The following is a 27,828-nucleotide window of genomic DNA, read 5'->3' as shown; positions in this document are numbered from 1 at the left end:
CCAGTGTATGAACTTGCTGCCATTTTCTTGCTTTTAGAGAAATAGTTAGAAATAGTAGCTGGTTTTTTTGTTTGTTTGTTTCTTTGTTTTTTATTGCCATCCAAAGTTATGGTTGTGCACTAGTGCACTTACTGTGGCACCCGAATATCATACTGTGAAAGAACTTTCATTTCAGTACTGGGTAATTATTTGGCTTTGCTGTTATATTCCTTGTAGCTGGATATCCATTTTCATATGCTAACATATGCTTGTCCTATTCAGCTGCAATTTGTTCTGAAATGGCTTGCATGCCTGCTGGGCTAGCTACATGAATTCAATGCAGACTCCTTTTTTGCACCTAAAAATTATGATGTGGAAAACCATTTGCAAAATCTAAAGCATTCTAAAGGCTGTGTGCAGTTTTACAAAAGGCAAAGGACTTTGGAAAAATCTAGACTTCAATTTGTGTGCTACAGTAAATTTTAGATTATTAAGTTTGTATCTGCCTCAGCACATTCTGGATCACTTCAGTATTAGGCAAATAAACTAACTGCACAGCCTGTAGAATAATCAGATCTGTTCACCTGTAACAACGCAGCTCAAGCTTAATTTCATAGCTTAAAATACTATTTCTCACTTTCATATGCTTCCTCATGTTAGCAGCTGCAAGTGTCTCTGAACCAGCATAGTTCCTGAGATAACTGGTAGTAACACTTGTGTATAAATGTTAATCTGCTGCTTGTTGTAGCTAAGGTTGAGGAAATCTGAACTCTCTGGTTCAATTCTTACCTCTTTCACTGACTTGTACAATAATTTGTATACTTAACTTTGCTTTCATTTGTAAGTCCAAAAAACAAACAAACAACAACAACAACAACAAAACAAAACAAACAAACAACAAAACAATGATGCCAGCTCAAGAGGCATTTTAAATTAGTGTTTTTAAGGTGTTTTGAGATCCTTGTGTTACCATGCTGATGTCTGCGGCTATTGCTTGTACAGGGAAGACAGACATGGTATATGCAGGCTGGTTTGTGAACGAGGGATGCCCTATTAGAAAAATAAGGATGTTTTGGGTTTAGTCTTTGTCAAGATGGAAAATAAATAGACAGTAGTCTGTAATTACAGAATCAAGATCAAAAGTTTTCTTCTTAAGTAGCTGCCAGGTACCTTGGAGGGAGGCTGAATTGAAAGAACTGTTTTAGGTGGCTGTCTCTTCCTTGCTCTAGGAGGTGATAGAAGCACCAAGGCCTGGGTCTCACGGGGCAGCACCCCAGTCAGTGCCTTTGTGCGTATTCATGCTGGTGTCCAGTGGACCTGGAGAAGGTCCAGCCAGCAGCCTCTCAGAGGGCCGTGGCTTGCTGTGATAGTAGGCCTCATGGCTGAGCAATGAGGAGAGGCTGCTAATGTGTGTTATTACTTTGCAGCAGTAGGAAAAGGTTTTTTTTGATTTTGGTTTGGTTTTATTTATTTTTTTTTAAGGTGAGACAGGTGCAGAGTCAGGATTTGCTTCCTGATGTACAGGTCCAATGGGTAGGAATTCTTTCCCCCTTCTTGTTTTCCATCACCCTCAACCTCATCTCCCCAGACAGGAGCTCAGCCCTGCTCCCCTACACCGTTGACCACGCTGCCCTCATCTGCTCCGTGTTCCTCACGACCCCGCAGTTTATTGCGCTTCTGTTACACCCCTCCTGCATGGCCCCCGGCCTCCCTGTCGCGGGGAGCGGCTGCAGGCTGGAGGGCTGCGGAGGGCAACACTCGAGCAGCTCCAACATCCCCCCGGGGGACTGAGGCATGGGCAGGGCCGGACCTCAGCCCTCTTGGTCCCCCGGCTGCCGCCCCGTGCCCCCCGCCCCGGGCCGTTCCTGTCAGGCGGCGACGGGCGGGCAGCGGCCGCCCCGCTCGCTTCGGACGCGGCTCCCGGCCCGGGAACGCGAAGCGGCCTCAACTTTCGGGCCGGGGCTGCCCGCCATAAACAGGAAGCCCCTCGGCGGGGCCGGGGCCGGGCTGGGCTGGGCTGAGGCGGGGCCTGGCGCTGCCGCCTCCCTGCCTCCCTCCCTCCCGCGCCGCGGAGCCGAGGGGCCGCACGGCTCGGCCCGGCCCGCGGCGGCGGCGGCCGCTGACAGGGCGGAGCGGCGTTGGCGCCCGGCGGCAGCGGCGGTAGCAGCAGCAGCAGCAGCAGCAGCAGCAGCAGCAGCAGCATGCCCCGTCGAGGCGCCCGGCGAGAAACTGAGAATGAGATTTCTGTGGAGAGCTAAAATGGTAACCGGGAGTCCTTCACCCCCCGCGGGGCGCCGCTGTCAGGCGGGGGCGGCGGGGCTCGGGGGAGCGGGGCCGGGAGGGAGCGGCCGCTGCGGGGCCCCTTTGTACGGCTGGGAGCCCGGGAGGCGAGCCGTCAGCCCAGCGCATGGTAAACTTTGGAAGACGTTGGGCTTTTTTTTTTTTTTTTAATATTTATTTATTTATTTATTGCAAGTTTTAAAGCCTCGACTCCGTAAAGTTTTTGTAGCTTGAAATAATAGGTTTTGGGAAAGGAAACCGCGGGCGCTTTGGATCTCTCCTGTCAGAAGGAATAAAGGGTTGCTGTATTTTAGGTGCTTGTTAGCTTCAAAGTTTAAAGGCTGTCTGCGTAAGTAATTCAACAGTTTTAAAAAGCGCAATTTCTGCCATAAATGAGAGGCCAAAGAGATTAATTGCTTTAGAAAAGAGGGGGTGGGAGGGAGAGGGAAGAGAGACTGCTAATCAAAACCAAACTATTTCCTTAGAAAAGACTTTGTACAACTATTTAAAATATGTGCTAGTCTAGGAAAAATAGCTAAATGGAAAGTCAGGGTATCTTGATACCACAGGAAAGGACAGCCTGCCAAGAATATCTCCAGTGTTCCCTCAGTCTAAAAGTATCCTGTGCTGCTTCAATTGTTGTACGTACTTTGTGCAGCCTGTCTTCTGCTCTGAGCTCTGTGTGAAGCAACGGAGCACCTGGTATAGATTGTGGTTAGCAGAAGAGGAGAAAACCTTCCTTTCTCTCTCTCACTCCCTTTTTTCTTTTTCTTTTTCTGGCAGAGCTCAATTCAGGACTGGGGTGAAGAAGTAGAAGAGGGAGCTGTTTACCATGTCACCCTGAAAAGAGTGCAGATTCAGCAGGCTGCCAACAAAGGAGCAAGATGGCTAGGGGTAAGTAATGCTGGCGCAGTGGCATTTTGGCGTTGTGGACTTTGGAGCCTGCTCCAGGGAGCTGAATTCCACATGAATTGCTATGATTTTAACTTTTTGCACTGACTGTTCTCAGCATTTAAAATGAGAAACAACACTGATGAAGTTGTCCATCGGGGTTATCTGAAGAAACTCTCTCGTGTTGGCTTTTCCTTTTTTACTAATGTGTATAAAAACGATTTGACCAGTTGTGACCATGAATCAGATGATACTTAATGCAGAAATAAGGATCTTAGCTTATGGCTTGGTCTTAACAGTTATTCATAGTGGACTGTAGCTTATTTCTGCTGCTAGGAATCCGGTTTGAGTACCCCAAACAGTCATGGTATTTTAAATAATGAGAGTCTCTCAAAAATTAGCAGAAAATTCTTCAAAATTTAAGTGAATGTGTGTTTTGGTCTTATTTCAGTGTTGCCTCTTCAGGCAGATGAGATGTTTGTATTTCCTTTTACTGGTCAGCATTTCTGCAAGAAGTACAGATATGTGCTGGTTTTCAAAGGTATATTTTAAAGCACAAAGGTTTTGTAGAGAGTGAAATAAACTTACATGCAATTAACATGGCACGCTGCTGAGTGCCTTCCCCTTGTCAGGCCAAGTTCCTGGCCTCACTTCATTGGAATCAGTGCGGCTGTGGCAGTTCGAGCCAGATCATCAAGAGGTGGCTGTAACTTTGGTGCTATTTTATGTTAATAGATTTTCATCAGGGTCAAAGGCAGTAACGTAAGAGCTTGATTTGTGCTAGCATCCAGGTTGGTATTGTAAAGACTTTTAAAACTACCCAGAGATTTATATCAAATAGTTTCCCTGTGAAGTTCCATGACATAAAGTGATACAGAAATGCTGAAACCATGGTCAAGAAAGATAAGCAGATTTTGTCCTGCATACAGATAGTGCTTAGAATTTCCCTTTTCCATGTTTGCAAGAAGTACACAGAGTTCTAATCAGAACAGATAATTTCAAGTCTGCTTCCTTTGAGTGGCAGATTCCCCATCTCTGCCTTCTGTTTTTACCAGGAGGTGGGGGAAAATATTAGAAAGTATTTTTGAAGTCCTGTAAATTTTCCAGCTAGTGGTTTTGAAAGAATCGGAGATCATTGTGAGTAAACTTGTGTCTCATAAGCATACTTCAGAAAAATAGGATTTTTTCCTGTTTCAGAGATGGTGTTCCTTCTGTGTGGCAGGAGGTTGTGAAGTCTTGGTCATAGTCACAAAGTGAGAGTGTGTATGTGTTCCTCAGACCAACACAGCTGATGATACTTATCTTACTAAGAGGACAAGGGACTGCAAGGTCACAGAGATGACTTTTGACTTTCTGTGTGTAATGCTAGGTTCTTCAGGTCAGAATTGAGCCCCCTTTGTGGGGAATGGGCAGTGTGCCAGAAGTCTGCACCTGTTCTGGGCATAAATGGGTGACTTCAGCTTCTAAGCTGGCGTCTTTCATGAGCAATAATCTCATGCTCATTATTTAAAAATATTTTTAAACATATGGGCTTTTTGTTTCTCCTAAGCTCTTCAGAACATAAAATATTTTAAGCTATTTTTGTGATCTTGTTTTATTAATGGCTTTACTGTGATCCTGAGGTCAATAAATAGCCTATAACCCAGAACGTTATTTATGAATAGGCTTTCCTGCCTCCAGCAGTTTTCCCTTGAAAAGCATAATTGTCTCTCTTATAATTGTCATCAGGTGATTTATTTATTTATTTTTTTAATCTGGAGCTTACAGGGTTTTATGATGTTAATTTTTTTCAATGGTTTGGAATTCATAGCACTAAATTAAAAAGCTGTTGTATGTATCAATGCTGGTCCTTTTTGATGTTGCTGTAAGTCAAGTTAAGGTTGAAGATTCAAGGTCAGCTGAAGAATATGGGAATAGTGTATTTGCAGATCATCAAGTATGGAGCCTTAATGGTAGTGAATATAGTAACTCTGTTACTGATTATGTGTATGGGTGGATTAACTTTAAAAAACAGTGACTTAGTGTCAGTTTGTATCCTGCAAAGGCCTACTTAGTTTGACCTTCTTAAGTCACTGAGGTTCTGGTGGTTTACCCTAGCAGGTCAAGTGCCCTGTGACTTGAAAAGCTGAAGTTCTTCAGAAACGTCAGTGTTGCGTGCAGATATTAAATATTGTGTGGTATCAGAGCAGGGGTTTGATCCAGTGATTCCAGAGTGGATTGATCTAGTGGTGCTGCATTTGTAAAGTGCTTGGGAGAGTTTTCAGCTGAAAAGCATTAGATGGTAAATTACCTTACATGTCTGAAAATTTCATACAACAAGTGTTAAAGGGAATATAAAAGGCTTGATTTGTTCCAAGCGTGTTGGTGCTTATTTCCAATCTTTAATCGCATAAAGTCTTGAAATCTTCCATAAATACATTCTTGTAGAGGTTCCGGTAAGTGAGTGACCCTAAATTTCTTATGTTTCAAGAGGTCTAATAAACTTCTAAAATTTTCCATCCTAACAAACCATCCAGGGTTCTTGAAAGACAGGCCCTATTTCGAGGGAACAGTCCGCTTAAAAGCCAAGCGTAAGGTTACAGTTTAAGTGCTGTGAACGCTTGCCTATTTAAATGCAAAAATGTCTATTCAAACTTCTATAATCAATAAAAAGAGGAAATGAACAGCTTGCAATTTACACAGTCATCAGCAGTTCCATAACTTTTAACACTGTGAAGCTTTTGTATAAACACCACATTTCTTAGCTTTAAATTTAATGTTAGACATCAAAGGATGCCAATAACTACTATTTTTGTCACTAAATACCGAGTCACTAAACAGTTAGTGAAGGTTAGGATTTTAGGCACTACAGTATTAAAAGAGATTGGAAGCCCTAGTAATAGCTCAGGGCTGTGATAGATGCTGCCCAAAAGTGCTAACCTGACCCAAAAGAACTTACTTAGTAAGTATCAAATGAGGCTTGTCTGTACACATATGTTATGTCATCTGCTGGTTGGTATCCAAGGCAGAGCTATGAATTTCCCAGCAGTCTGATGATGATTTTCAAGTTATTTGTAAACATCAAGGCAATACAGAGCCATAAGAAAATTTCCAAAGCCAAATGTGGAGATGTTTAAAGAGAATCCCTCCCAAGCGTGAAAAGTTCAACAAGAGAAAGGACAAGGACAGTTTTTTGAAAATGAAGTGGGTGTAGGTGTCTCCAGAATAGACCTGTGGTAGGAGGCAGGGTCTTCAGCAAGATGGCGTGGAGCTTGGGAGCAGTGCATGAAGGCTGTGCAATCAGATTGAATTTTTTTTTTGTGTGTGTGTGTGTAAGAGAAGGAAAGGGAAGAGAAGGGGAAGTAGAGAGTTACATAGGTGGACGGCATGGTCAGGGCAGGATGCGAATGCTTTCTGCAGCAGCCTTTTGAGCTGACGTTCAGCATTGTTTTGAATGGGATTACATCAGACTAGAGAATAAGGCGTATCAGTAACTGGATTAGAAGGTTTGAGAGTGCAGTAAAGAATCTTAATGATATGGCTAGAAAGAGAAGGTTGTATTTTAAAACCATGACACAGAAAGAACCCAAAGCATGAGATCCGGCTTATGTCTGAGGTTGTGAAGACAGCTCACAGGGAGGCTGGCACTGTGTGTGTCAAACAGAATGGTGCTCTTGTCCGTGAAGAAAAGGCAACAAAGCAGAAAAGACAGGTGAAAAGTTTCAAATTGTGTGGGGCTATTTGATCTTGAACTGGCAGCGATGTACCTGTGAAACAAGTCTCAGAGACCAGCTGAGTCATACCGTAGCCAGAAGCAGATAAGAGGAGTAGAGCAGTGGCTCTACTGATCAGAGCCCTGGCTCTATAGTGGTCTAAAAGTAGATCTGCTGCTGAACACCTGAATTTCTGTTGCCAAGTGCAGTATGCTGACTATGAATGGTGTTGGAAGAGGTGAACTCCAGTCAACGAGTTCCTGTAAATCACAAACAGAAATGTAAACAGGGAGTTGAAAAGAAAGGAAAAAGCAGCAGGGAAAGAAGTTAAGTGAAGAGAGTGAGGGAATTTTTAAGAGGTGAGAGTCTGTAAGACATTTGGACTGGAAGAGGAGGGGGAGGGAATACAGGAGGTAAAAGGTATGAGAGAGAGAGGTACAAGGGAGTGGGATGGGATCTGTCAGAAAAGTGACAGGAGCAGAGGAGGAGCACAGGCAAGAAACTTCCATGCTTTTCACACGGCAGACATGGGAGTTGTTCAAGTGGTCCTTTGCAAAGAGTAACAAGGGCTGGAGAATTTGAGGGGCCAGGACTGCAGGCACTGCAGATGAGATTGAAATATTGAAGTTGCTCAACTATGGATTGGACAAAATTGAAGAAAAGGGAGAGGAAAAAAGGCTTTTCTAGTGAAGATAATAGGCCTGATGGTTTTGTTAGTGCCAGAGGCCAGGGGATGCACACACTGAAGATGCACCAGGGCTAAATGAGAGCAGGATGGACCTACAGTGATGGAAAGAGAAAGGAATTAATGATGTAGGACAGTAAGGCAGGAAGAAAATGAATGACTATGTAAATAACAAAGACAGGGTGATTTAAGGCTACCTCAGTGGATGAACCTGACAAGAATTGAACCAAAGCAGTACATATTATTGCTACCTGATTCCTTCATGAAATATTAGTGATCCAGTAAGAGATGATGCTGTGTCAAAGGGCTTACCTTACATCAGTTTTCAGGTAATTCTTAGATTCAATAGGAAGGTAAGTAGAGGAGGTAGGTCTATGAGATGCTTGGTTTTGCAGTGGCATGCTTAGAAAGTAGGGGAAGTATTCAGAGAAATCAGGTAGGAAGTTCAGGGAACTGAATGTGTGAGCTTGGAAGTTTGACAGGCAAAATTGCAAATGCTACGCTGACTTCGAATTTCAATGGCAGGGGGAAGCCTTTCAGAGAAATATGTAAAAATAATCATCCAAAAGTTTTTTTAATTTTTTTTTTTTAAGGAATTAGGTTTGGACAAACTGAGAAAAGCTCATAAGCTGAGAAGGTGTTATCTAAGGGTTAAAATCAGAGTTGCCAAAGTCAAGCCTTGCAAGGCAAATGAAAACAAACAGTCAAGGGTTTGTCAGGCATATAAAACCAGGAGCAATAACAAAAGTCATCTTCACAGAGAGAATGAGATAGGAATTACACTTAATCTCCATATAACTCAAAAAACTTTTTTTTTTTTTTTTTTTTTTTTGCGTATTTTCTGCAAGTATGCCAAAGGTGAACCCAAAGGTTGATGGTAATGATGGCACACGAGCCTTTCACATGTCTTTAAGTTTTCTCTTTGCCTAAGAGCTTGATATGCCTGCACTGGGCAGCTTCTGGTTTCCAGCCCAGAACTAGAAAGGAACTGACACACAAAATAATAGCTGAGCAGTCAGGAGTTTGAATTCATTTGTCAAGTCAATATAATAACATTGTACGATTGGAGAATAGGAAATGTGGTAGCTGTATTTGGGGTGGGATGGGGGAGATGTGATGGGTAGGCAGAAGATATTTGTCTCACAAACATAACTGATCTTCTGGATTCAGAAAAGGTTCTGGGTTTAATCTGTTTTTTGTTTGAAAATCTAGTATTGAAATGGCTCAAAAAAAAGTCTCAGGAGAGACTAAGGAATTATAAGGTCGGTAAAGGAGCTGTTGAAGAGGAGGTGTTGCAGCTCAAGCTGAAAGAGGAACTGTTGGTCTGGAGACAGGTGCCTACGGGAGTTCTGTGAGTCAGTCCTGTGACCGAGCTGGTGTGTGTTCATTAAGGTCAGTGACATGAAAGCAGAAGCATGCTGATGAAATCTGGTGGTCTGGCAGAGGAAGAAAACACCTGGAGGATGGAAATATCCTACAAGGCTGACATTTGGGATTAGTGCAACAGAAGTGGGTTGAGATTAAGCAGCACAGAATGCAAAGGCATATTTGTGAAAGAATTCAAAGAACTTCTGTTATAGGCTGATTCTTTTCTTGTTTTTTATCCCTTCCAACTTGGGGTGTTTTAATCAAAGGACATATGACCCACCAGCATAATGTGAAACAGAAAAGGCAAATGAGATGCTTAAATAGTTTAGATTATTGCCAGTAGAGATGGGAAATGTAAGCCCCTTTGTATGGTGTTATGGGTCACTGTATAATTCAGGTTGTTTTCAAGAAAAGTTGATTTAAACTGGGAGACAGTAGAGAACTTTTGAGATCATCAAGAAAATGATAAATGTGTCTGATTATTATCTGAGCAGTACAGCATTGTTAGATTAACAAAATGAAGACAGTGATTAATACCTATAAAAAATCATGAAATAAGCACAAGGGAGGGAAAAGAACCATTCACACCAGGTATAAATTTACACTGGCATAGACCTTGCTAGAAATTAGAAGAAAGTTTCAATTCATCATAGCAATGAGATAGTGGAGTGGCACTCCAGGAAGAGTGAAGGAAGTAAAGAACCCAGCAGCATTGACATTGGATTTGGATTAGTTGGTGAAAAGGATTATAAGGTAATTTCCTTTGGTAGCAGAAGAACACGATATCCTCCAATTGTATGTTTCCAAGGGGAAATGTAAGAACAAGAAGGTGTGCAGCTAAGGGGAAGATTATGGTAGATCATTGCTATGGAAATTTTGGGGGCAAAAGTGTGGGAGTTCAAGAAAAGGGAAGAAAGGAGATCCAGGTTATGTGTAGAAGATGAAGACTAGAGGAGAGTCCAGAGAAGAGAGACTGCAGAGGAGAAAAACTGGTACATCTGCCTTGTGGTAGAAGTCCCCTGTTGTCTTATTCAGGCTGGTGAAGAAAAGCCAGGGTTGTAAAGCCTTTCTTAATTCACGGCAGGCAGTGGTGCTAGGCTGTCCTGGTGCTGGAGAGACTGAGATGAGAAGAGGAGATTTTACATTTACAAAACACCAACACAATTTTACTTTTGAGGTTGTTCTGGAAGCAGTGTGAGAGGATTACTGGTGGGGAAGGCAGGAGGGGACAGCAGTGGAATGGATGGAGCGTGCCTTGTTGGTGCAGATGTCTGAATGTACTTTGGCAAGCAGAATATGGAGAAGCAGAGGCAGAAAAGTATGAGAAGGGTGATAGAAAATGTTGGAAAATACTGGTGTGGAACTGCAGGAGTGGGATTGATGGCATAAGAAGGATAGAGTGGATGCACTGCTGCAGAAAATGAGCGGTGAAAGGTGTGGGTGCGGCATGGGCAGATGGACAAGATTACAAAATGAAAACAACCAGTTTTTGAAGTCCTGGGAACTCACTTTTGTAGACCTCCCTGTCAGGCAGCTGGAGTGCTTTATCTCACCCTTCCAGAGGTTAGGGAGGGGTGGGCGAACTGTGCCAGCACTCAAGGAATCTGAGGGGAGCAGAGAGGAATGAGTTTGGGACAGGAGGGGCTCCCCAATGCTTGCAAGTGTTTTTCCTGCCGGAGTGTGTTACCGGGGAAGGAGAGAGGAGGAGACCGGCACTCTGCCTCTGGAGTTTTTACTGGGGCAGGTCACAGGAAATGCAGCCAGGAACTGGAGTTCCCCTGAGCCTTCTGTGCTGGAGGAGCCATACAGAGCCTGTATCTCCACATCTTAAATGGCTGCCGAGTTTTGTGAGCCAGTCCTCAAGTCTTAAGTTACTTGCTGCGCTAATGGATGCCGCAGACTGCTCTTCTCTTGTGTCTTAAATATCCGGATAATGGTGAAATAATAAGCTTCCTCATACCAGTGCCACCTGATTTAGGTAGCCCTTCGTTATATTTCTAGAGCAGACTTTAGATATGCATTTATTTATATTTTTATTTATTTATTTTTCTGCTTACTTTTTTTTGGCCACAGCTGGAGTTCTGGCTCTGGGGTTTATTCAGTCAGAGATTGATTCAAAAGATTACATCTCAAGGTGTCTTTAATGCTATAGCATTGGGTGTACAGCTGAACATGTTCTTCAAAAACTACAAATGAACTTCTGTGAAAGGATGCTTTAAATGCTTTCACAATTCTGAGATGGGGAAGAGGTGAGAAGTACCGATTCTATCACTAAATATTTTAATGTTTTTTTTTTTTTTTGCACTGACAGTATTGGATAATAACCTTTTCTGAGAACTGCATGTTGTTTCAAAACTGACTTTTGCATAATTGTCTCATGTAGCACACTGCATATGACCACATGTTTGGCTTCTAAACACCTCTGCAGTCACATATATTGGCAGGAAGCTGCTTTTGGAGAGTTCAGTCAAAAAGTTAGTTCAAGAACTTCTAAGTAATATGTTTCCCAGTTAGGACCTAGGGCATATTTTTCAAGTCAAAGAGAAGGCTATGTCAGAACTTTTAGCTTGGATTTCTTTTCTTTCCAACACTGACCTCCTAAATACAGGTTGCAATTTAAATGGTGCCTTGAACCATCAACGTTTTAGGAACATGCAAAGCCTAACATTTTCTCTAAGCCTGCTCCTGCCCTCCTGTATGCCCTTCTGAGCCAGCTCAGTGATTTCTTTTTATCTTTTTTTTTTTTTTTTTTAATCTCCTTTTTATTCTCTTTATCTGGACCCTCAGGTCCCAGATGTTCTTGTCATGTGTAGTTTCCTGCGCAGCCAGTAGGCAAGGACTTACCAATCTTTGTCCTTGCTGCAGCTTGGTGTTTTGTCTCTTGATTTATAGCATATGTTGGTCCCTTTTGGCTAAATCTGACTCTTTGGAACCAGGTTCCTGCAGCCTGTCCTGACTACCCAGACCAAGGCCAAGGTTCAGTTCTGGCCACATGCTTGGTGGAGGCAGAAGAGCAGTTCCCAAGGAGCTGACAGGCACCCTGCAGAGACCAGATTGCTCTATTGTCCCACTCCAAATGCTGTATTCTGAGGAACTATCTTGGAGATGGTGAATGAAGAAAAATGGGCACTACTCATGGTGATTTCATGGTGTAAGATACCTGCCAACTGCTGGAGACCCACGGGGAAGACGTATAGTAGACTTCAAAATCAAGTGATTTTACCTGTAGACAGCTACATAGTTTTCAAAAGAAAACCCTGGAATCTTCTTCAGCTTGCTTTTTGGTTCTGAGTAGGCTCTTTCCTCCTGCCCTTTCCTTCAATTGTGGGCGTAATCATACCATAGCATCATGGCCCTTATTAATGACTGCTTACAGATTTTTCATTCTTTAATTCCTGGTTTGGGCACACTTCTGTGCTGTAGGGATATTCCAGGTAGCATTCTTAGATGCAGTCATCAGCTGGGTAATAGGTGCTGTCTTTGGAACAGACAATTGAAAATGAAACTTGAGCTGTTTATGAGTTTTAAAATTGAAGTCTCAAAAATTACCATCTTTTAGTTTCCCAGTCCCAAATACAAGATGCATGAATTAGAAGGGTAACTAGCTTTACAGCATGATGTCATGCTCTCAGTTGAGTTTAAAACCTCACATTCCAAACTGTCAAAGGGTGACAGGCTTGCAGTGCTTTAATCTTGCATGTTATTAACACTGAGTGAGGCTACGGGACACTTGCTTGGCCACAGAAAACTAGGGAGAGGCACACAAGAAGCCTCTCTTCCTACAGGGCTGTGCAGAGTGCATCTCCTGCTAATGATTGTTCTATTAAGTGGAATAATGAGAGGTAAGGGAGGTCTCAGAAGAGCAGATGTTGCTGTAGACTGCACTGTTCTGGCTCTTTTGCACTGATTGTGTGTGACTGCATTTTGGAAATCTTTCAGCCAGTCTGCTTATGTATGAAAATTTGCTTTTGGCATGTTTCAGTTCACTGTGACATGTAGAATGTAACAACGCCCCATACTATTATTTCTCTCCACTGGGAATTCCTTTGATAGCCAGGATCCATGTCTTTTTAAACTGTGCTTCTTGGATGGTAAAGATTCTCCCTTAAATATAGGATCTTAACTGTCCTGCTGTTGACTTCGTTGAATTTTACTTTCCTTGCTTCTCCAAGAAGAAATAAGTGAAAGGAATAACAAAAAATCGGCTTGCTCTGAAAAGAAATTGGCATTTTCCTTCTGAATGTTGGAAGATCTAGGTCACTTGTTGAGTTAAAGAAGTGTTGGCAACGAACGTGGCTATGTGTCATCGGAAAGCCTGGGAGAAGTAGCATATGAGCTGGACTGAGATGCTGTAAAGAGAATAGCCCTGGAGAAACCATTAGTTTTACAGTTTGGGTTTTGATGTTTTCATTTAAGAAACAGGCTGAAGCATTGCAAGCATGTTAGTCACGCTTGGATTTAAATTTAGCCTTGGTAAAGCTAATTAAAAATATGTTAAGTGACAGTGTGTATATGCATGCTTTGAACTTGCGTCTTTTACTACTGCTGTAGGAATCTGTTTTCTGAATATATTGCTTCCTGTAGCCAGTGTTGTAAGGGGGTGCAGCTGTGTACAGAAATGATCACAAAGCAATCAGTTCATGGCCTAGCTCCTAAAAGAAAAATGGGCTCACCTGGGGGGAAATGGGTAACTGAATGCTGATGCGGTGGGATTTGTATTCTTGCTGGGCTTTGTGCAGCTGGTGTATGCTATCTTGCAGACCAGAGGCAAAATAAGTGTGATTTCTTAGTGTTGTTTATTACCCCAGCAAGATAGTATCGGAGCTTGTAAAACATCTTTATGCATAAATTTTGGTGTTGTGGTTTGTTTACACCAGAAAAATAGAATATACCATTCAGTGCAAGACGTACATCCTTTGTGAGTTGCTCAGCCAGCAGTAAAGCTGCTCTTGCCCAGTGGATGTTGGACAGGCTGTTCTTTGTATGATGGAACGGTACTTCCATACGTGCCACTTACAAGTTTTTCTGTACACTAATCATGGATGCGTCTAGACCTCATCCGTAAAGGATCCAGTGGTTGAACGGCAGTTATCTCCAGGGAGCTGTCAGTATTCTCACCTGCATTCTACCACAACTTCTGCCTTGATTCTCACCAAAATTCATTTTTTTTTCACGCTCAAGTGGCCATATGAGCTCTTGAGATGTGACCTGTAGTTTTCCATAAGTGCTGCGCCAACAGGTAGCACTACATTTAGGGCTGAAATATAAAGTCTGTTATCTTTTTTCCAGGTTTTTACACCTGGAATAAGAATTTTCTTGAAGTGTGAGTGGATTTCTTTTTATGGAAATCATTCTGTTTTAGACCAAAATGAATTCATGCTAGTACCTGAACACAGCTGCTTTGGAGTTCAGTACCATGCCAGTGATAATTCACCAGAAGGAAAGTGAAAACGTATCCTCATGAAATGATAATGCTGCATTCTTACAGCATCTTTCACCCAAATGACTTTCAAAGCACAGCCACAGATTTTCACCAGACAGGCAATGTGAAGTATGTTGCAGCGTAACACAGTACAGAACTATGCGTCTGGGTGGGGCGTACAACTCAGCAGCAGTGCTGTTGTTTGGATGTGGTATGGTTCTCCTTTATTTTGGGAGGTGGGGAAAAGAGGAGAAAAAAAGCATTGCTGTGATGATCTGACTTAAAACTTTTAAAAGTTTTTTTTTAAAGGTTGAAGAGTTTGAAGCATTAACTGTCAAAGTTGCATGGTAATATTTATTTAGTGGCTTCGTAGCTTTATCAGTTGGATACCTTCTCCACATGTGGCATATATGCAGCAAGGAGCAGCTGGCTAACGACGCACAGCAGCACACTGAAACAATTCATGCCCAGAAGGAAATTAATTAGAACCACTTGGGCAGAAGACCTGGCCCTTTGAGAGTCCAGAGATCTGTGGAAGCATTCGCCCACCACCAGCTGTGAAAGCAACCTCAGATCTTTGGCTGTAGCAGGCAAGGAGGGAATGGAGTGGAGCTTAGAAATTACTGCTGGAGAGATTACAGTAGTATCTCTGCTGTCCTTTATTCTTGTTCCCTTATCTCTAAGCTGTGAAATAGAAAAGGGATCCACAGATGGGACGCGACTGGAGGCATTTGGAGACACTGGGAGGGTGAGGGCTGTTAAATTTGAGTCTTGGTGCAACTCAGGCTGACATGCAGGTTTAACAGTAAGTGTGTTTGTTAAATGTTTACAGGCTTGGGACTTGATACTGGAAATGAATAGGAGGATATAGCAAAGACATTTCAAATAGTGAGTGGAGTAGGAATGCTTCATCTCCAAGGAGTGTTTGGTGGGATAGAAAAGCAGTGTGCTGAAAATGAGGGGGAAGAAGAAACTTCCTTTTAATTGTATGTAATTAACCTGAAGGACACTGCTGGTAGTAACTGAGTCCAGTGGCCTGGAAAGGCCATTCAGAAAGGTTTGACATTTACGTAAATAATGAGAACAAATACATGAATACTGCATGAAATTTAAAATAGAAGACAAGTAATTTGTTGCGATTTAGGTTTAAAACAAACACTTCCAGCAGTTGAGCAGAGTGTTTCCTTTTAGATTGGTTGTTCTTTATGTTGTGGGTGTTATTTCTTTACCTTTCTCTGTAGCACTGGCCGTTGTCAGAAGAAATATACTCTAGTTTAGTTTAAAATGATAATTATTATGTGTTGCTGTTTATAAAGTTCTGTTTTCAATTTGTTTGCAGCAAATATTTAACAAGGCAGAATAAAATTGAACACAGGCACTCATAAAAAGAATCATGAGAACTTTAATGTCCAAAAGAGAAGATGTCAGGGCCATATTGCAACATAATCTGTGCCTGTTTTCCAGCACTCCTACAATTTCGTTCTGGTCAACAAGAACTTTGGGTGCTCAGATCCTGCCTTTTTTTGTGTGCATAAAACAAATGTCCACATCCTCAGCGTTTTAATCTCTGTGAAGGTAGGAATCATGTGGGTTGCCCTTTGCTTTACCCCATTCAACTTCATAATAGCTGCCTTAAAAATAAGGTATTAAGCTATTAAAAATAAGGCAGCCAGAACAGAGCATAGTACTTTACATGTGGTCTCATCAGACCTTTTATGCAGTGGAAGAATAATGTCCCTCACTTAGTTCAGTACCCTTTATTTATGCTTTGCAGAATTGTTTGCTTTTTGTTGCTGCTTCCAAGTGTTGTGCTGAAAGATTTAATGTTCTGCCTACTCCAGCCCTTCAGATCTTTTCTCTGATCTGGGTGTCACAGTGTGACCTTTGAGGGTAGTACTTTCAACAGACTTTTTTTGCTGGCTTCTTACGTTTCTCTCTGTTTAGTTGCACAAGCCATCTGTTGCCCATCGGAGTGTAGCTGCCCTTAGACAGCTCTGGCAACCAAAACAAAATCTGGCAGCCTCCACCTTAGGTGTGAAGCTTTCTGCCCCTCTGTATGGTAGCAGTTTCCAGCCTTTTCCTCTGTCACACTACTGGGTTGCAGCCTGATGGAGTTTTGACTTGTTCCTGTTTGCCACCAGCTTATGTCCAAATACCAGCTTGTGTCTGGATTTTTGCAACCTTCTTTGTGTAGCTGAGCCCTGCATTAGTGCAGAAATTGTTGTGTTCTTCAAACACCAGTGAAATTCGTGGTGTTCCCGGTGCTGCTGTTGCTTCACTTGGCTCCCATTACTTAAGAGTAACAAGAAATCATTACAGAATGAACTTACTGCTGCCTATTATATTGAGCACATTAATTATTAGTAAGTTATCTGCACCATACCTAATACAAGTGTGATAGTGGATTTAAAAAGATACTGCAGGTCCAGAGTCCGTAGCCCTGCATGGTCCTGATGTGCGCTCTGACCCTGCCGTGCTGCTTTTCCCTTGAAATTTGGAGAGCTGTACATATACTCTGCTGCCTACAGATCGGAGGCCTGACTTCTCGGACCTTCCTGTGCAGACAGGGGGCGGTGGCTGAGCCCCCAGTGCTTCTCCTTCTCCCTGAAGCCTTCCCGCAGGACCCCAGCAGCGCGGCACGTGGAGGGGTGGGCAGCTTGTTGCTGTTTGCAGAAGCTTTCCATGCTGCACGGGTCCCCAGCTTGTGCCCATGGGCTGCAGCTGGCAACACTGCCACAGGCAGCAATAACGCTAATAAGGTGTAGGCACTTAAACTGCTTTGTCTGAGTGATCCTGTTATTATATTCTGTTCTTTCATTTGTTTTCCTCTTATGTTCTTCCCCCCTTTTTTGTTCTGAAAGCAATTTAAAGAATTATTTTCCTTTCCCCTCCCACCCCTTCAGCTGCTTTTTATAGTTGCCTTGTTCCTTGCAGAGGTTCGAGCTTTATCCCAGTTAATAGCTGTTTCCTTCTTTTTTTGGGGAGTCCACGGAGTCTTTGTGCAAGTAGAACAACATAATTTTTATTATAAAGTGACATTTTCTATTCAAAGGCCTTGGAATGGTTAAACAATAGGAAGGGCTGAATGTGTTGTGACATGGTCAAATTGTCATAGCTTCAAACTGGAGACCTGTTGTATATGTTATGTATTAGCTCAGGCTTCTTCTTCTGATGCTTAAGAAGTCAGTGGGTTAAACTTCCAAGTATCTATATATCCCAAAGTAGAAATAGACCATCCCATATTAAAGAGTGGTGGAAGGGGTTATTTACCCCTAGACACAGGGGAAAACAGTTTATGCCCCACATCTTGGCTTGTGTGCATTGAATCACACTGAGTTACTGTTTTGACTCAAATCTTTAAGTGCAGAATGTCCTTCAGTTGTTTACAGTACTCATGTGGATTGAATTCACTAGATGAGGTTGGTAACATTTCAAAGCTTCAGTGGTGTTGGATGCAAGTAGCAAGGCACTGCACCCTTCGGGATTAACCGTAGTCTTCAGTGCAAAAGAGATTACTTAACCAAATGCTCCTGAGGTGTGTTTGGAAGCCAGCTCATACATTACAAGCAACAAGAAACAAGAAAATGATTAGGAAGATATATCTACACATCCTTATTTTTTTTCCGTTTGGTTGGTTTGTAGTAATCTCTGGCTTTGCCTGCAGTGCACTTCGTATTTTTTAGAGTTGAGTCCCTTTAGGGCAGGAATGGTGACTTACATTTTGACATGGCAGCCACTGTTGTGCTGCTGGAAATGTTTCATAAGTAACATCAATGTATTTCATTTGGAGGTCAGCTCTAACACTTCTGCATTCCTCCTGTTGAGTGCCACAGATTGATTCTGGCTGCGCGATCAGCCTGCTGGCTGCTCCCTGTAGCGGATGAAACATAATTGAACTCTTGCACACTTACTTGAACCACAAAGTTTGCATTCTTCTTCATGGAAAAATAGTCTTGTTCAGAAAACTTGAGGTGGTCGTAGAGTTAGAATAGGACAGAGAAGAAGAGAGAGGTGCTATTAACTCCTGATGCGTAATTGAACAACACACACACACAAAAGACAGACAATAATGTGGGGGACTTCTGTTTTATCTTACAGCCTGCTGTTTTTGCTTGCTCTTTCTCCTTTACTTGTAAGCTATGCTTATTTGGTTCTGACTCAATACTTCCACATAATTATGTGCGTGTGTTGGTTTGTGTCCGTTGCAGCAGCATTCTACAAACAAAGTACAAACGGCTGCAGCAGGTTCTGCGCCAGCTCACGCAACCAGCGCTGCCTCCTGAAATGTCAGATGAGGTGGGTTAAGAGGCAGATGTTGTAGCTACAAGAATGCAGTCATTTATGCATAATATGCTTCTTTACCGTAAGCTTATGCTGTTTACCTACAAAGTGCAGAATTTGTCGTAGAGAATAGAGCTATAGAAGTGACACAAGGATGTTGCTGTCACAGGTGTGGTACAAATACATATGAGTACTCATAAATGTGTGCGTGCAAAAGAAGAAGCTTAACAGACTCCATAATCACATCCCCTGGGATATCTAGATAATGTAGTAAAAATGCAGTTTGGCCTGAACTACTGATTAAACTAATATTTTTGGGCTCTGTTAGTACTTCAATAAAAGTTGAAGCTAGTAACTTTCAGTATTAGGTAATGTTATCTTACTATTACTGCTTTTTCTGCTCAGGCCCCACCCTGAAGAGATCCCTTAGTTTCAAAACAAAGGGTAGTAAAAAGCACAGCCATTGAAATGAAATTTGTAATACAGTTTAGGTATGTATTCATGCTGTGGCCATAAAAAATGGTTTACTACTTACCTATTCCTGTTTTAAAATATTAAAAAAGCTTAGTAATCGAGATTGCACATAGTAATTATTATGAAACATGTAACAACATTTCCTTGTTTTTTTTTTTTCTTCCACAAAAATACTGTCTGCTTCCAGTTCAATTTATTTTAAAATCTGAATCACTCTTCTGCTAAATGCTTTCTCCTCTGTCAGAATGCACTTAATCTCCCCACACCTAGAGTTTTATTTTCCATCATACTGTTAAAATCTATCACTCTAGCCTTATTTTTTACACTGAGTGCAGTAGCAGTTCACATTTATTTCCCGAGTCAGTATAATTTTAATTTCTGCATACTGTTTGAGCAAGCTTTATAGTGTGAAAGGAAAGCCAATGATACAATCAGGATGAATAAAACCATTTGGGGTTATGTAATGTGTATTCATGTTGTTATTATGCAACAGAATTATTACTTCTGGCATCTTTAAATCCATTTTGAGTTCAGTAGTGTTGCCTGCTGTCTCATACAAGACTTTCTTTGTTTCTACTGAGTCAGCAGAAAGCAATGATGAGCTCCACAAATTAAATTACATTCCTGGATGAGAAAAAGATGGTGCGACTTTTCACAGGAAAAGCATCACAGTCTGACTACCAACAATGTAGGCACCGATGAAAAATGAGCTTTACATTTCTGAGTAGTCAAAATTCAGTTTTTTTCATGTTGACCTGTAGTTTTCATCAAATGACGTGACTTTTGCCATATTAAATGTCTGACTGTGTAAGCAGCAATGTGAAACATTCCTTCCCTTTGCTATATTTGGTGTTTATTAAAAAAAAATCACAGCATGAAAGAATTGCGGCAAATTACTTCACTGACAAGTATTTCACAAACAGAATTTGTATAATAGATTTTCTTAGGGTAAATTTAAAGTTGTTGTCATCTTTAACATCCAGGCAGTGTATAAATAAGGGGATAATTGAGAATTTTCAGTTGATGTTGGTGGTGATGTACTTGGGCTGACTGTAGCAACATTAAGTGGCGTCAAAATGCAGTTGTACTGGAAATAATACTGTGCTGCCTAGCCTTGTGCCAAAGTAGTCAGGGGTCATAAAACATTAAAATAGGAAAGTGGGGACCTGGGAGGGGACACGGCTTTGACAGTGCACTTACACAGTAGAGCACAGGCACTGAGCTGGACAAGACCAGGAGCCAAGTTTGTGGAGACAGAGTTATGTGCACAGACTGGAAGGGCACACAAAGTTCTCAATCTTGAGGCAGGCTATCAGCTAGTTACGGGCTTGGAAGATGATGTTAGCAGCAGTACCTTTTATTTATATATATAAAAGGAAGGGTGTTGGTGTGGGTGGTATGGGGAAAAAGATCCAATGGTGTAGGCCTTTTAAATCTAGATTAGTTTGAACTAGCAGAAAATATTTTGTGTAGAGGCCATGTTGTTGTGGCATGTCACTGAATAATGCGACCTGACTTCTAGTTTATGCAGCCTGCCACATACGAAATTCTTAATATTTGCATACGAAAGAAGTCCTGGAAGAACCACAAGAGACTTAAGCTTTTAGCTCGGAAATTCAGCCTAAGCTGCTAGACTTGTTAAATTAAAGGTGGGTTATTATCTGTGCATGGTTGTTAGAAATGCTCTTAGAGTGGGGAAGTTGAAATAGTGGTTCGTAGCCATTTATGCAACACTTTTGCAGTTGGACTAGATGAGCTTTGAAACGACATTTCAGAGTTTATTTAGCTCCTCTGTAGGAGATTTACCCACTAAGAAATGACTGTCCTTGCCACACACCGCAACATGTGTCTGACCTGACAGCTTATAATGTGTATCGGTGTGTCATGTAGTTTGATAGAAGCATTGCAATTTTTTTTACAGTGTTCTTTTTTCAAAGTGTTTGTCCATACCTGGGTTTGTACTGGTCTGCTTGCTGTGCCCTTAGTTGCCGGCTTGGGATGGTATTCTGCAATCCCTCTGTAACAGTGCAAGAGTTATAGCCTTACAAAGGTCTCTTTGATTGAGCACTTGGGTGTCTCAGCCCTACATTAAGATCCAGACCGACGGCATTGAATGGCACTGGCAGGAGATTCCTCCAAAGCCAGGAAAACGGCTGAGGAGCTACTGGGGAGTAGTTTTCCTTACAGTAGGAGTCAGTTTGCTCTCAAGGAAACCTTACGAAGAAGTGAGCTGGAATTGAGTTGAGTTGAGCTGAGCGTATGGTCCGTCACATTTCCAGTTGTTGTTCCTAGCTTCTGCCATCTACTCACTGCAACAGCATGAGGTGGGATTGGTGGTCTTCTACACCGGTTGTGTGGCCTCTGCATAGAACTGATACTGCTTAGCTCCACAGAGTGTGCCACCCGCGGGCTTCAAAGTACGTCCCAGAGCAGATCAGTGTTGATGTGCCCATCTGTGGCTGGAAGCACTGCAGTGTCTGGCAGGTACCAGCACCCCTGAGGTGGAAGGCACGGTGTCCCTGGCACTGCAATCTGTAGTCAGGATTACTGGTAGCCATTTCCGAGTCAGAGCCAGGTGAAGTATCTGAGTTGGCTGCCACCTCTTGTACTTTTTTTTTCCCTGCTCAACATCCCTTCCTTTCTCTTTTATGCACACTGGTAAGCAACTCAGCCTGGCATCTGTAAGCAGGCTTTGCACCTATAGACTTCCAGGACAGGTTGGGAGCAGTGTGTGTGGAGAGGGAAGGGGAGGAAGAGGATGAAGACAGGATGTTAGCAGAAAAAATACTTACTGCTCCTGGGGCACAGGGGAACTGCCCCAGCTGCCTGTTTCCCTCTCTCATGGACTCCCTATAACCCATGCCTGTGAAAACTTTTATTAGTTCTGACAGTTTTACACAAGTCCAAAGACTGTGCAGAGTTTTTCCTTTGTGGATACACTATGTAGCATTTCCTTCATCTACAGAAGTAAAAATATTTTACAAAATGGCCCAAGTTTACTGCCAAAATGAGGAATAAATCCTATTTCCTCGCCTTTGTTCTGGTGCCCTATTCACTTAGCCATCCATTATTTCTAGTATTTATTGCTCAGTTCGGTGACTGGACATTTTGGTGTTCCTATGCACTGAGGAGAGGAGGATGCCAGGTTTTATAGAAGAAATGCTCCTCATAATATGGGACAGATTTGTTTGTTGGGTTAGAAAAATATTTCTAGCAAATGTCACTTGATGACAGCTACATCTCAAACAGTATGAAATGCATGTGACTAAGAGTGCTTACCTGACTTACTGGTTTCTTTTTCTTGGTTTCCTATTTTAAAGTAGGAACTTGCTCAACTTCTATGTCCAATCAAAACCATCACAAGGAATACTTGTGCATTCTAACATATTTTGAGAGAACCTGACTGTGGCGAACTGCAGGTCTGTGAAATGTGTCAAAAGAAGGAAAAATAAATAAAAATAAAGAGTTGAACTAGTCTGATATGTCAGGTTCATTTAACTCAATGAAGACAGATACGAGGGTGGGAGGGCTTGTCTTGATTTTGTTAAAAGGCTTGGCAAGGTGGCTGAGAGCCAGAATGAGAAGGAGTTTTGTGAGTGTAGGAAGCAGTGAGAAGGTGAGTGTGTAAAGCATACAAGATAGCTGGAGATGAGGACTGGGATTCTACGCTATTGGGCCAATTTTTAAACTCTTTAAAAAGCATGTGTGCTATGTAGTGAACCTGTCAGAGGACTTGATTCTCACTGAATAATGAAGCCACATTCCTTTGTGTAAGCACCTCTAAGAAGTGGACCAAATCGAGAGGAGGAATTCTTATCTTCCCTTGGCAGAGATTTTTTTTATGCTGTTGTTGGACAATACCATTTTAATATAGATCTCTTTGAAGATTCAACTGCTTTATGGGCTCGCTTAAATTCCTTTATATGCATGCAGCAAGAGGTGATACGTAAATTAGGTTTCTGTACTTTTGCTTTGATTTATTTAGAGCTAGTTCTGCGTCATTCTTGATAACCAAATGAGTCTAAATTTGCATAACTTCAGAAGGTGTGAGAAGCACTGCTCAGTGCCTTGGTATGCACGTCATTTATTATTTTCCCCTGAGTGGCTTTAAGTAGCCGCAAGGTGCTTGAGTGAAAGGGTTCTAACTGAGCAACAGCATTTGTGTAAGGCTTTTTTTTTTTTTTTAACCTCTGAATATGACCCACAGCTTTTGTTACTGTTTGCCAGATCTTCAGACAGATACGTGCCAGACTCTGAGCTTTAAGGATATGAGAAAATGAGAATGCCTTTTGAACAATGATCATGGAATTAATTGGTCCTGGAAACTTGGGATTGCTGCCAAGAAAGGTTATTTATGTGGTAAGAAAGGAAGGGAAAAGGGTGGAGCTTTGGAAATCCAGGAATACCCCTAGCTGTCAGATCATCGGAAAGAGCTCGAAGTTATTTTGGCTTCTGAGTTTGGTGCAGTCAACACACACAATTCTGATTTTCAGTGGCATCTAGAATGAGGAAATGGGAGTTAGCAAAGGGAGGGAGCTCTGCATTCATTTTATTTCCAACTGTGCGGCATGGTAAAAGCAGCCACTCTTGCAAAGGAAAGCACCGTGCTGCCTGGAGCCTGCAGGCTGCAGGAGATCCTACCTCTGGCCTCCCCACTCCTGCATTCCCAGCCGTGGTATCCTAGAGTGGAAATTCAGCTTCAAATTCAGAGTCTTATCTCATGTGAGCTATTTTCCAGGCTGATGGTTCTGCAGTGCAGAGGCCAAGGGCAAAGAGGACAGTGGTGGGATGCAAGGCTCCTACGTACTGCCCAACCCACAGAACTGGTTGCAGGAGGAAGCACAGATGTTACACCCAGGGGCCTATCCTGACAGTGCGTGAAGCCTCGGGCCTCATTTGATAACCTTAGTCCAGTCACTGATCTTTGTAATGCACACTGCTACATGGTATTGTTAGTGCAAAAATACCATTTTTCATAGTTTTTTTTTAATGATCATGTGGTCTGGACAGGGGCAGTAAGCATAATGTGCGCAGGTTTGAGTCAGTTCAGCATGATTGTCAGCTGCTGTGGATTTTATCTCAATGCACACATGGGAGAGTCTGGCTTCCTTCCTTTTCAGGGGAGCAGCTTCCATTAAAGTTCATTAGCACCAAATAAATTCAAATAAGTTGTTAATATCTTTGAAGTTGTCTTTTATGAAAATACTTGGCCAAAGTGAACAGAAGTTCTGCATAGCATCTTGAAGCCTTATTGCTGCTTAAGTTCTGTGGGACTTTTTGGCCAAGGAATATGGTTGTTCTTCAAACAACTCTGTTTTAGCTAAGTAATGTGTGATTGCCTGTTAAATGAAGGATGCCTCAGTATTTTCTGCTGTCAGACTGGTGGTATGGATGATTGTAGTTCTGGAACTTCTGAAGCTTAATCATTCCATGATTTAAAAATAAATAAATAAATTAAGGATGAGTATGGATATTGTAGGCTTAGGCTGTGTGTAAGAAGCATTATCAAAAAAATTAATGTTCAAATTACAAAAAGCATTTTATTCCTCCTTTCAGAAGGTTTCAGAAGATTTATATTTAGGCAAACACTGAAATGGAACAGTCATTCTTTAGATTAGAGACTTATTTTTGCCTAACATACAAATAACTGCAGTTATTTGTCCAGTGTAGGGTGTCTGTCCAGTAAGTTAATAATACTAACTAGGATGGAAAACTACCCATCTGGAAAAGCTGTATGCTTCATACGAAGTCAAAGGCATTTAAAAATCTAACTGTCAAAATCAATAAAAATGGAATTTAGGAGGCAGTAGGTAGTTAAGTGCTCTTGAAAATCATTTTTGCAGAATTTTTTGCAGAATTTTTAAATAAAACAAGTCTTTAGTAAAGTGGTAATGTTTTAAATGACTAAACCTCTAGTATTTGGTATCTGATGTACTTACTGTTCATGCCATTTGTTTTCTTCAGTATTTTTTTTTAGTCTGCTTAATGAAAAGGGATTACATTGGTTTCATTCCATGATTCTCACTTTCAGAATCGTAGCAGACAACATTTGAGTTGAAAAAACCTGCAGATTGTGGGTTTGGGGTAAAAGAGGTTGTTTCCAATGACACTTCTGAAATCATAACTAGCAGTCTGTCTATTTGGGCTGCAGCTTATTTTTGCACTGTTCAGATTTTTAACTGTTCTTTACCTTGTTGTTCCTATTGACAGGAAATTTTATTAATTGAGGAGTTGGAGGAATTTAATTTATAATTCCACTGGAGATTAACAGCATCTGTACCTCTGACACACGAGACTGCGGCACCAAGGGCTGCATTTTGTCTGTTAAGCTGAATGAAATACCTGGTGACTTTGGGGCATGGGGAGGTGTTGCTTTATTCTTCTGCCCTCAGTAGACAAAATGGCAAGGAATTGGTGTATCACAGTCAGTCCTTGCAAAGGAGGCCTGACAGGAAAGTGAGGCAGTTGGAAAGGCTGCTCCCAGTGTGTCACTGTGTTCAGGAAGGGCCCTTGTTTGTACACACCTGGTTGTTAGCCGTGTTGATTACAGGATGTCACAACCTCCGACCTGCTTACTCAAGCCCTGTATTGGGGCCTGTGACAGAGAGACCACATCTGTTGGCTGTTAAGATGCTGTGCATCTCTTCCTCATCCTGCAACAATGTGTGCAGCTGCCCTGCACCTTCACAAAGCCTTGGTGAGTAGGACTGAGGGTGGGTTCAGGAGCCAGCCTGAAGGGGCAAGGGCAGGGCTGGAACTGTGGCCAGCTTGGAACCAAGAGGCAGCTCCTTCGGCAGCAGGCATCTGCAGCTGCCTTTGGAGGACCTTTTTAGCCTGAAGTGGCTTTCAGTTTGCGCTGAGCTCTCCTGTTTGAGCAGGAACTGTAAGCACGCGTAATGTTTCCTGCCCTACAGCTGTAGGACAGTGCCCTTAGCAGAGAGCTTCAAAGCCCTCTGAAGGCACAGTGTTGCAGAGGGTCAGTGGAGGTGTTGCAGTGGTGCTAGGTCAGTACCTGCACAGTCTGAAGAATAAGGAGGTGAAAGGACATACCTTAGTTCAACCTCTCTGTGCTTGCTCTTGAAAGATGTCCTCTATGTGGTGGGAAGTTATCTGCTCATCAGCTACTCTTGCAGATTATTGAGGCTGTAATTCTTTGCCTGAAAAGTCAAAGTGAGACTATTTAAATATGTATGTGGCATTTTATATTTGTTTGTTGATTTTCAGCCAAGAAAACTTGCTGAATCTGTGAGATGTTGGGGTCTAGGACCTGTGTTAGGCTGCTGGATGCGTTGTTGATGGAGACAAAAGGAAGGAGAGGGAAACAGAGCAAACCTTCTGGTGGCTTCAAGTGGTACCACATCACAGTGATCACTGTTTGCCACTGTCAAAACTTGCAAAGGGCTTTAGGAAAATCTTCTAATAGCAATAGTTACAGTATGCCTCTGAGCAGGCGGTTAGTGCAAAAGCAAACACAAAAACTCTTGCCTTCGGGTAGCCTGCTTATGTCAGTGAAGAGATGGCCTCTTGATTAAATCCAGACTGAGCAGTTTCCTGTTAGCATGCTAGCTCAGCCCACAATGTCTTATTCTGAAAGTCTGCCAAGTCCTTTTTCCTTTTAAACTTACAGGCAAGCTTACTAAAGTAATACAAATACAAACAATCCCTAAAAGCGTCTGAAAATGATTTCTAGCAGTTTCGTGTCTTGCTGACAAACTTAGTTTTAGATTTTTAGGATTTGGAGGGTGTTTTGTTGTTTTGTGTGTGTGTGTGTGTGTGTATATATGTATGTATGTAAAAGAAATAACAAGCTTCTCCTAACATGATGTCTTGGGAAAGTTGCAGTGTTGCAATTAAAGGAGAATTTAAAGGAGCATGTATCAATCTTGGAAGCAGATTATGTCCTTGCTTGGAACACATTCGCATCAGTGAATGAGAGGGGAGGAGAAGACTGCCTTGGTTCAGCCTGTCATGGAGTGGGGAAATCTGCTGGGTGAAAGACTAATGCCTAAGTGCTGTGGTGCAGACTTTCTTCTTTGTTTGAAAGAGGTTATGTTGTGTAACTAGTTACTTTCAAAAGTATGCTTTAATCATAAAATGAAATGTCAGCAATATATTTTTTTCTAAGCAATTTTTGCTTAGTGGAAATTTGCATGGAAGTGTATAGTGATAGTAACAATATATCCTCTGAGGTGTTTCTGTAACGGTGGGGTTAGATATAATAATATACACACCTTTAAATGAGATATGTAAGGTGTTATACCTTTAAAACAGCCACAGGACCTGTGGAACAGAATTTTGCAAGTTACTCTGGTGTAGCTTCGATCGTTCCCTGTGGGGCTGCGTTGACGTGGCTGTGGGTTTTGGTGCAGCAGGCCTGTGCATTGCCCTGTCTAGTTATAAAACGCAGGAATCAGTTCATGACGCGAGACTGTTACAGTCTGTGATTTCGCAGTCCGTTGTTACAGAGGTAAACCTGCAGTGCTTCCAGGAATTGTCTTACTCCTTGAACCCAAGCTCCTTGTCACTCTGCTGGCCTATGTGATCCTGCGGCCATGGGTGAAAAAGCTTGGGCAACTGGGCTGGGTTACAGTTGACCCCACCAAGTGCCATGAAGGGCTCGGCTTTAGCTGGAACGCTTTTGTAGCCCAGTTCATTGCGTGGCTGCATGAAAACCAGCTCAAAAGCATGGCAGCAGGTGGGCAGACGAGGGGCCCTGGCACAGCTTTGTTTGGTGGCACAGACCCTCTGTGAAGTGG

At 42.2% G+C, this 27,828-nt stretch overlaps 1 protein-coding gene across 2 annotated transcripts in view; it reads left to right on the top strand.

Annotated features, from left to right (window-relative positions):
- The first annotated feature begins 2,013 nt into the window (after positions 1-2,013).
- The window catches only part of RGL1 (ral guanine nucleotide dissociation stimulator like 1), a 75,234-nt gene continuing 49,419 nt past the window's right edge, over positions 2,014-27,828 (top strand). For both annotated transcript variants that reach the window (XM_038183154.2, XM_038183153.2), the window contains exons 1-2: positions 2,014-2,241; positions 3,043-3,153. Coding sequence is in view for 1 of the 2 variants with exons in the window: in XM_038183153.2 (XP_038039081.1) it covers positions 2,215-2,241; positions 3,043-3,153 (138 nt within the window). In the remaining variant the exon portion in view is untranslated. The remainder of the gene's footprint in view (positions 2,242-3,042; positions 3,154-27,828) is intronic.

Source organism: Anas platyrhynchos, chromosome 8, assembly GCF_047663525.1.
Source record: "Anas platyrhynchos isolate ZD024472 breed Pekin duck chromosome 8, IASCAAS_PekinDuck_T2T, whole genome shotgun sequence".
Lineage (NCBI taxonomy): Eukaryota > Metazoa > Chordata > Aves > Anseriformes > Anatidae > Anas > Anas platyrhynchos.
This window is presented reverse-complemented; position numbering and strand designations above follow the sequence as displayed.